This window comes from Prinia subflava, chromosome 13 (genome assembly GCF_021018805.1).
Source record: "Prinia subflava isolate CZ2003 ecotype Zambia chromosome 13, Cam_Psub_1.2, whole genome shotgun sequence".
NCBI lineage: Eukaryota > Metazoa > Chordata > Aves > Passeriformes > Cisticolidae > Prinia > Prinia subflava.
In genome coordinates this window covers 7178207-7187735 of record NC_086259.1, presented here as the reverse complement: position 1 = coordinate 7187735, position 9529 = coordinate 7178207, and the positions used below count along the sequence as shown (strand labels likewise).

General features: G+C 54.4%; 1 protein-coding gene across 3 annotated transcripts; it reads left to right on the top strand.

The window, feature by feature from the left end:
• Positions 1-1528: 1528 nt before the first annotated feature.
• PLEKHF1 (pleckstrin homology and FYVE domain containing 1) lies at positions 1529-9252 on the top strand. 3 transcript variants are annotated; one of them, XM_063410640.1, is made up of 2 exons: positions 1529-1651; positions 6922-9252. In XM_063410640.1, exon 2 carries the CDS (start codon positions 6934-6936, stop codon positions 7753-7755), a length of 822 nt encoding a protein of 273 aa, XP_063266710.1. In that variant the 5' UTR covers positions 1529-1651; positions 6922-6933; the 3' UTR covers positions 7756-9252. The 3 variants fall into 3 exon arrangements, with proteins under 3 accessions (XP_063266710.1, XP_063266711.1, XP_063266709.1); XM_063410641.1 differs by having other exon boundaries at positions 1647-1769; XM_063410639.1 differs by lacking the exon at positions 1529-1651 and adding an exon at positions 4222-4590.
• The last annotated feature ends 277 nt before the right edge of the window (positions 9253-9529 follow it).

The window sequence follows — 9529 nt, the reverse complement described above, 5'->3', positions numbered from 1 at the left end:
AGACTGCTCCCAGGGCAGCCAGGACAGAGAGAGCTGATACTCCAGCTCAACACAAACCTCCTCCCAGGTGTGAGAACCAGCCTGCAAAGGCAGACCACTCTCCTTCCATCGACAGACCCCTCAGTCCCACAGAAAAGGCAGGAGGACTGAAAAGGCCCCACACCAAAGCCCTGGTGATAACCTGAATCTGTTCAGCCCAGCAGCCTCCCCTCTGAGCTGAGCTTTCTCCCAGGTTTTCAGGGGTTTATCAGTGGCCTGCTGGCCCTCTGTGTGTCCCTCCCTCGTACACTGCTAGGCAGCCACGTACTGCACTGAACTTAGTCCATGTCCTCCTTTATCTACTCCGCTGACACAAAGTGTAAAGAAACAAGGTCTTGTGGAAACTCCCATGATTGCCAAGCACTTTAGCTCTAAAGTGCACCACGAGCTTCCCAGCCCACATTATTATTACCAAAGAAAACGAAAACCTGGAAAAAAAAATATTTCTAATACCTTGACAGGTCCATCACTTCCCATTAAAAATAGAAAAGCTATTACAGAAAGTGAGCAAGCACCTGAATTATAGATCAGCACAGGCCTGTGGTTGTGTGACTGCACCCGGCAAGGGCCTGAGCTCGGCTCCCCTGCAGCAGTGCAGAGGGGCACTCACAGCTCTGCCCACCTACCCCTGGCAGTGCCCAGCGGGAGGGATGGGTGGGTGGGAGAGAGGAATGCAAGAGATTTCCCTGCAATGCCAATTTCAGTGTTAATAGCTTGTTCTCTACACAAACGTCTGTAACTGTAATCACAATAGTGGTTAGAAGATGTGATCCAAAGCTTGGGAAGAGGTCTGGTTTCTGTTTTGGACCAGTGTAATGCATAGCTAGCTCTATTTATATCCCTCTTCTTAACTGTAAAACACCGGGGGTGTTTTATCACTGAAACAATCTTTATACAATGCCATCCCTGTGTGCCATTCTGCCTGCTGGAATATACTGTGATCAGGGGATGATGAAACCTAAAACTTCGAGCAAACTAAATACACTGAGCTAGGCTTGTGGGGCCGAGAGCAGAGTGTGCAGGAGGGTGGTGGGTGCCAGCAGGGCACACACAGCCACGGGCACAAGCAGCTGTGGGACACACACAGCCCCGGGCACGCACACAGTCCTCAGGGGACACACAGACAAGGGACACAGGGGGCATGGGACACAGGCGGGCATGGGACACAGGCGGGCATGGGGCATAGACGGGCACGGGGCACAGATGGGCATGGGGCACAGGGGGGCATGGGGCACAGATGGACATGGGGCATAGACGGGCATGGGAACAGATGGGCATGGGGCATAGGCGGGAACGGGACACAGACGGGCATGGGGCACAGGGGGGCAGGGGGCACTCGCAGCCCTCGCTCGCTCGCACCCACGGGGCGCTCGCAGCCCCGTTTTCTCGCACCCACGGGGCACTCGCAGCCCCGCTCACACACACCCGCGGGGCACTCGCAGCCCCCGCTCGCTCGCCCCCATGGGGCACTCGCAGCCCCGCTCGCTCACGGCCCGGCCCCGGGGCGCCCATTGGCCGCGGTGGCGGTGGGCGGGGAGCGGGGCCCGGCCCCGGAGCGGAGCGGAGCTGCCCGGCGCGGGCCGCGGGAGCGCTGGCCGGGGCCGGCCGGCAGGTACGGGGCGAGCGGGGCGGAGGGGCGGGCAGGGCACAGCGGGGCCTTTCCGCCGCCGGGCCGGAGACAGGAGAGGGGTGGCGGCTCCGCTGCGCCCGCCGTGGGACAGAGCGGCGGGGTGAGGGCTGTGCACGCCCCGAGGCTCGGCCCGGGGGTCCCGCGGTGTGTGCTGCCCGTCCCGGGGGTCCCGCGGTGTGTGCTGCCCGTCCCGGGGGTCCCGCGGTGTGTGCTGCCCGTCCCGGGGGTCCCGCGGTGTGTGCTGCCCGTCCCGGGGGTCCCGGGGTGTGTGCTCCCCTCCCGGGGGTCCCGCGGTGTGTGCTGCCCTCCCGGGGGTCCCGCGGTGTGTGCTCCCCTCCCGGGGGTCCCGGGGTGTGTGCTCCCCTCCCGGGGGTCCCGTCACGCGTGTGTGGGGCCGGGGTCTGTGCGCGGCCCGAGCGCTGCTCCTGAGGGGCGGCGGTGCCGGGGTGTTTCGGAGGGGCTGTTTCGGAGGGGCGGCGGTGCCGGGGTGTTTCGGAGGGGCGGCGGTGCCGGAGTGTTTCGGAGGGCCGGCGGTGCCGGGCTGTTTCGGAGGGCCGGCGGTGCCAGGGTGTTTCGGAGGGCCGGCGGTGCCGGGCTGTTTCGGAGGGGCGGCGGTGCCGGGGTGTTTCGGAGGGGCGGCGGTGCCGGGGTGTTTCGGAGGGGCGGCGGTGCCGGGGTGTTTCGGAGGGGCGGCGGTGCCGGGCTGTTTCGGAGGGACTCTAAGTTGGCAGCTCTGCCCGTGGAGCAGGAGGCCGGGCACTGCTCCCGCTGCGGAGCTGTAGGCGGGACCCCGCTCGGGCCGTGCGCCCCTTCCAGAGGGGCTCCGGGGCACAGGGAGTTGTCGCTTCCCCGGTGTCCCCCCTCGCCAGCCAGCCCGTGCCTGTCGGTGCTCACGAGTGCGGTGAGCGGCGGAGCGGGAGCGCCTCGGGGTGAGCGGGGGGACGGAGGGGGTAAGGAGCTCTGCCTTGAATTTCGTGGTTTTCCCCTCTTCCTCCCTCCCTTCCTTCCTTTCCTCTGCCGCTCGGGCGCCTCTGAGCCGGGCTGGCACTCGCAAGAGCCCCAGCTGAGCTGAGGCTGCCAACAGCCGGGTTTGTAGCACCAGTCTGAGCTCTCAAAAGCCGCTGCCCGGCCGTCCCCGTGCTCTGGCCCTGTGCTGAGCAGCAGTGGCCAGAGCTTGGTAGCTCAGTCCCCCACTGGGACTGGGGACATTCTAAAGGCCTGATGTGACAGCCAGTCCCAAATGTACGTGTGCTGAGTTGGGTGTCCTCATAAGCATGACAGCAAGGGGTTACCAGAGCCTGCCCTCCTTACCCCAGCAGTTACAGAGTGCCAGGAAAGAGGGAGAAGCAAGCTGAAGTGCCCTCAGGCAGGAAAAGGAGGAACTTTGTTCTTCTTGCTCTAAATGCTGCTCGGGCAGCTGCGTCCTGCTTGCTGTCCTTGGTGAGCAAGAGCTTATGCCAGCCCTAACTGCAGGACACATGTCTCAGAGCAAAGCAGAAAGAGGGAGTCAGGCAAAGCTGCAGAGAGATGAGGCTCGAGGCGTTTTCTGCTGGCAGCCCTCAGCAGTCAGATCTCGGTGTCATGGACCATCCCACTCGTGGTATGCATGAGGCATGCAGTGGATACCAGGGCTGTCAGTTCTGCCTGGTGGTAGGAGCAGAAGGATCAGGTAGAACAGCTCACTACATCGGTACACCTAAGCCTTAGATACATACAGGCTTGAAAAACATACCCCAGACTTGTTGACCCGTGAGCTTAGGTTGAAATGCTGTGCCTGGCAGGCATCAACATGGCTGTTTATAATCACAAGTGAACAAGCGCTCATTGTTGGGTGTTGTGGCGTGCTTACTTCTGGAGTGCCAAGCTGTATTTTTTTTCCTTTGAATATCAGTCACATTCACTGCATAGTATTTGATCACATGCAGAACCAGCAGATCTTGATGAAAAACACAACCTCAGAATTTGCCATGCCAAAAACGTCTGTGAAAAGCAGCACGCCAGAAAAACACATCTTGCCACCCTAATTTCAGCTGGGTAAGCTGCTGCTGCTGCATGTAGCACATGGGCATATGTAGCAGTTGGTAATAAGCACTGTGACCCTGCTGACCTGACACAGCAAACATGAGCAAACAGGAAAAAATCATTTACAAAAGGAATAAAATAGATTAGACTTCATATCCTCACGTTGTTCCAAAGGGAGAGGCTCTCATCTCCCAGGAAAGGAGACCACAGTAACATTCAGCAGCTATCTTTATTTACCAGATTCCCAAAGTGCTTGCATTCCAAAGCCAAACTGTGGATTATTTGCAGTGAGTCACGGTATTAACATGAAATTGGGTTTTATGTGGTCAGTCAAGCCGAGTGCTGTGTGGAACTCAGGGCAGGATGGATCTGGCTTGTGGTGGGATGTGGTGAGTCAGCCCCCCAGATGCTGTTTCTCCCCCCCTGCCTGAACAGGGAGCACACAGGGGGATAGAATGATTTGTCCAAGCCTAAAGGTAGGCACTGTAAATCCCACTCCTATTATTTTTTTTTTTTTACTTTTTATTATGTGTCTGGTATGTGCTGTTCTCCAGTCACTTATGCCTGAGGGGAGAGAGAGATGGAAGGAAAACATTCTTTTGCATCCCAGGAAAACTCCTTTGAGAAATACCCTGGGCTAGAGCAGCCAACAATTTTAGTCTTAGCAGAGAAGATTTTCCCACAACAGAACAGAGCTGGCTTTCTTAGGTTAACTCCTGGTATTTTAATTAGGTAGCAAACCAGAAGGTGGAGGAGTAAGGACATACCTGCAGGTAGAATGTGTAATGAGAGCTCACCTTCATTTTTTTTTTTTTCACACTACAGGATTGTGTTCAGCCCCCTCTCCTTTTGCTCCATGCAGTAAGTCCAAGAGCTTTATGGCCCGTGCAGGGACCCAGGTCAGTGCAACAGCTAAAGCTTTCACAGCAGCAGAGCTTACACTCCTCTTTGAAAATGAGCTTGGATTTCCTGGCTCTGTGCAGGCAAGGTCTTTAGATCTAGCAAAATATTTTCGTTTCCACTGGAATCTGGTGTGCAGAGATCCCTAGAAGTAGAATCATGTCAAGTACCATAAGTTCTTGAGAGGTTGGGCCATGCTTCTAAACTACATAAAATAAAGGTATAAGAGGTAGGCTGAGCACTCCATAACCCAGAAGTGTGAGGAAAGGAAACTGGTGGGACTGCTTTGGTTTATCCCATTTGGTGTTGCAGGTGCCAAAAGTTCTTGACAGTATATTATTGCATTCTTTGCACACCAAGGATCCCAAGCTGTAATTTGAGTTTTCCCTTTATTATTTGTGTGCTCATCTTTCTCTTTCACTCAGAAACTGCTCATCCAGGGGTTTGTGTAGACACCACATCCCAGGACAGGTGAGAGTCTGGGTAGCTGTAGTCAGGGAATTTCGAACACGGTTGTGGACAAGTTTGCCCTGCCTGTTTGTTCTTCAGCCTGATTTGTGTATTTAAGAGGGAGAGGGTAAAAACACATGGTGCTTATTGCAGCAGGGCACGTCCTCTCCATGCACAGATCCACGCAGGCTGATGGATCCACACGGAGAATGGAGGCTCTCTCCTCTCTGATGACAAGTAGCAGATCCTTTGCCCAGCTGCTGCATGTCTGTGCCATGGCAGGTTGGTTGGGGTGTGATTTCAACCCCTGGATTCCCCCTCTGGCTGCAGCCTGCCCAGAGCAGTCAGTAAATGTAAACTGCCTAGCAGAGTGGATGTGCCCAGCACTGCCCAGCTCCATCCAGTGCATTCCAGTGCTTTGAGGCCCTGGAGATCCACATCCTTCCCTCCAGTGGGACCCTGAGGAAGGCAGCTCTTGTGGAGCACTCACCACTCAGTGCCTCTCAGTGAAAGCTATTTCTGCAGATCAGGTCACTTCATTTAGGTCTCCCATGGCTAAACCTGTGTGTTGGCCTTGTGCCTTTTCATCCTAGAGAAGGAAGTTTTGGGAGCTCAGAGGAGTTGCCTGGTCTGTCTGCCAGATGGGTCAGGTGAGAGGTGCACGGTGTGCAGCCTTCAGCAGCAGCTATGTGGCTTCCCTTCCAGCACAGCAAAGGGTGACTGGGGGTGGGGGCAAGGGTAGACTGTCCTACACACACAGCACCAGGCATGTTGTCATCCTCCTGTCCCCTTCCTTCCTTGGCAGCAGGGACTCTGGGCAAGGAGCCCAGGGATGCCGTGGAGAGCAGCTCTGCAGGAGTGGTTCGATGAACCATCAGCAGGCACCAGGGTAACAACACATGTCCCTGTGATCCCCGAGCTGCCTCGTGATGGCTGAGCTACCTCGCTGCAGGAGGAAATGACTCACATTCCCATGGCCAGCTGGCCTTGGGGGACAGCACCCTCCAGCCTGCAAGGGGCAACAAAAAATCAGCTTCAGGGAGCGCCTTCCTTAGTGCTGACCGCCAAGAGCAAGCAGCTGTTTTCACTTCAGAGTTATCCTTACCTGGGTTTCCTGTTAGAACAACAACACAGCACTCTGTCAAACCCCCAGATTGTGTGAAAAGGAGGGTACAGAGGTGTGGGAGAGATGAGTGTGCTGCATTCCACTTCCCCTTCAGCAGAGCTCACACTGTTTTCAGAATGATGTGTCTTGCATTTGGAAGCACCATCAGTCCTGGGATAACAGAGGAAAGGCTTAGCTTGTGTGGGTTTATTCACATCATGAGGGCTTTTTAATTTCCTTTTTTTACCCTTTTTGTCATGCATGGAAGACCAGCAGGAAAAAGCAATACCACAGAGTTTTTCTCTGTTCTTGCCTCAGCTCTGGCCCAAAATGAAGCTGTGGGGGTGTGTCTGTAACCAGTCCTTGAGAAAGCAGGTGTGCAGTCAGAAATAGGAGGCTTGCTCTCAAGACCCTTTTATGCAGTTCTATGGATCTGCATAAAATCAGGTTCAGACCAAGCAGCTTTCTTTTCTAAGGGCACATAGGGAGACTGGTAGAAAGCACAACCAGGAGGACCTGGCTGTGCCTTCAAGGACTTCCTCTGCTGCAAATTGACCCATCCCAGTATAGGCTGGGCTGTTGCAAAATGAGGTCAGAAAGTTTGAAGGTTTTATTTAGGAGGGTAACAAACTAAAGGTCGGAGTGCTGATGAAATTACCTGTACCCTCATACTGCATTAGGAGCATCTCACCTGGGCATGCACTGGCCACTCACCCTCACCCTGGTGCAGCTGTGTGCAGGTTCAGCACTTCACTCTTTGTTTTCCTCTCTTCAGAGTGGGCTGGAGATGGTGGACCACCTTGCAAACACGGAGATCAACAGCCAGCGCATTGCTGCCGTGGAAAGCTGCTTCGGGGCTTCTGGGCAGCCCTTAGCCTTGCCAGGCAGGGTCCTTCTGGGAGAAGGGATTTTAACCAAAGAATGCCGCAAGAAACCAAAGCCTCGCATATTTTTCCTTTTCAACGACATCCTGGTCTACGGCAGCATAATCCTCAACAAGAGGAAGTACAACTCCCAGCACATCATCCCCCTTGAAGATGTCACTTTGGAGACGCTGCCAGACACCTTGCAGATGAAGAACCGCTGGATGATTAAAACCTCCAAGAAGTCCTTTGTGGTGTCTGCGGCCTCCCTGACGGAGAGGAAGGAGTGGATCAGCCATCTGGAGGAGTGCATCAAGCACCTGCTGACGAAGACGGGCCGGCAGCCGTGCCGGGAGCACGCGGCGCCCTGGATCCCCGACAAGGCCACGGACATCTGCATGCGCTGCACGCACACCAAGTTCTCCACGCTCACCCGCAGGCACCACTGCCGCAAGTGCGGCTTCGTGGTGTGCGCGGACTGCTCCCGGCACAGGTTCCTGATGCCCCGGCTGTCCCCCAAGCCCCTCAGGGTCTGCAACCTGTGCTACAGGCAGCTGCTGGCAGAGAAGAAGGAGGAGGCGGAGGCGGAGCGGAGGCAGGCGGAGCCGCTCCGCGCTGCCCTGCAGGGCTACGAACCCTCCAGCGGCGACGACAGCGACAAGTCTGACGACGAGAGAGCCGAGCAGTGGCCAGCAGACACGGAGTTTTACACCTCACAGGTGTCCTGGTCATCCTTCCACAGCTGACCTCCCTGGCAGCAGCGTTTCGACACTGGGGAGCCAGCCTCTGGCTCCAGTGCATCCTCTTCTGCATGTTCTCCCTGAAGGCCATGCCTAGGAAGGTGGATCTTGGCCCCTGTGTGTGGTGGCAGAGCAGAGAGGAGGGTACCCCTCTGAGAACCCCTCACACAATGTGAGCACAGAGAGAACAGCTCAGTGAAGAGCACTGAGGACTGGGGCAGCGCCCTGTGGATCAGTCTTGGCCAAATGAGCTCACCTTTGGTGCCTTATTCATTCTTCCTCTCTGCTAAAACACAGCAATGCAAACACCTTATTTGAAATGTTTTGAGATTGGCTCCTGGGAGAAAAAAGAGCACAAAATCCTGGAGTTGATCACATTTGCCTGCTCAGAGTGTGTTCCTCTATCACAGCAAGAGCCACTCTGGATGCTGCTTTCCATGAGCATTTGGAGATTCTCACTGCAAGCTGCCAGCCTGAGGGAATAGCTGCCCATCCCTGCTCTGTAAGGCCAGCTCCAGCTTCCCTGTCTTCACCTGCATCTCTCCAGGCTGGAAACACTTCAGAGAGTGGTACTTTGAGTGCAGGGAGATGTGTGAGGCTCAGTGTGAGCAGCCCTAGCAAAGCCCTGGAGCATGCAGCTCTCTCACATGGAAAGAGGCCATGCCAGTGGTACCAGGCCAGGAGGAGGAAGGAGAGGGGAAAGGGACAGGGAAAATTACACTGAGCACTGAAATATGGAGGCAGAGAGGTACTGCAGCTCACTGAGTAACTAAATGCAGAGCCCAGATCTCAAACTCAGGCAGTTACACTAGATTACTAGAAACTTGAAAAACTCAAGCCTATCAGGTAAAAGGACAGCCCAGGGAAAACTTGTTAAAAGTCTTTAAAAATCCAGGACAAAGCCCCAAATTAAGATCCTGTGAAGTACAGCACATCAACTTCCCCCTTCCCTCCTGGGCTGCTGCCCAAGGCATCAGATTCTCACTTGTGGGCTCACCTCCTGCCTTATCAGTCTCATGAGCCCAAAGTTATTGTCCTTTATGTACTTCAGGGATGGGAGCCAAAGACTTTACAGTTTACTTGAGATCAACTTTAAAGTTCAAACTCAGTTAGAAATAAACTGTGTTTATTCAAGTATTCTATCCAAATGTAGCGTGGGAGTAGATAGAGAGGAAATCAGACAACAGCAATTGTTTTGCAGCAGACATTTCTACAAACTCCATTATTACTTTTAGTGTATTTTTGTGTTGTGTACTTTGTGGTCTGGAAAAGCAACATGGCTGGGAATACACTGCCAGTGATCTAAAATGTTTCCTGACCATGACCTGTTACAAGCAGTGCATTGCTTGACAGATGGCTGTGAGTTTTTTAAAATTTCAGTTCAAGATAATTATTCTTTCTGTCTTTTATAAACTACTACTGTTCCAGTGAATTTGTATCACTTGACTGTGTGTGAATAAAGACATGGCCAACAGGAAGGAGCCAGGAAAACAGGACAATAAAGGGTGTTGTTATTGAACAAGAGTCTTAACAAGAGCTGGGATCCAGGCCTGGCCAGCCCAGCACAAGCTGGGACTCCTCAGCTGTGGGGAGACTGCTCTGGTTTCTATTTACTGCTTCAAGGTAAGGGCATCAAATCTGATGCTTCCTTTCTATTTATACCGTGGTGTCATCTGACAGACTCTTCCCAACTCTTCTGCAATCCCCTGCAGTAGTCTGTATTAATTGGAATGGTATTTTTCCAGTGGGGACACAGCTCAGAGTGGGCCAGCAAACCTTA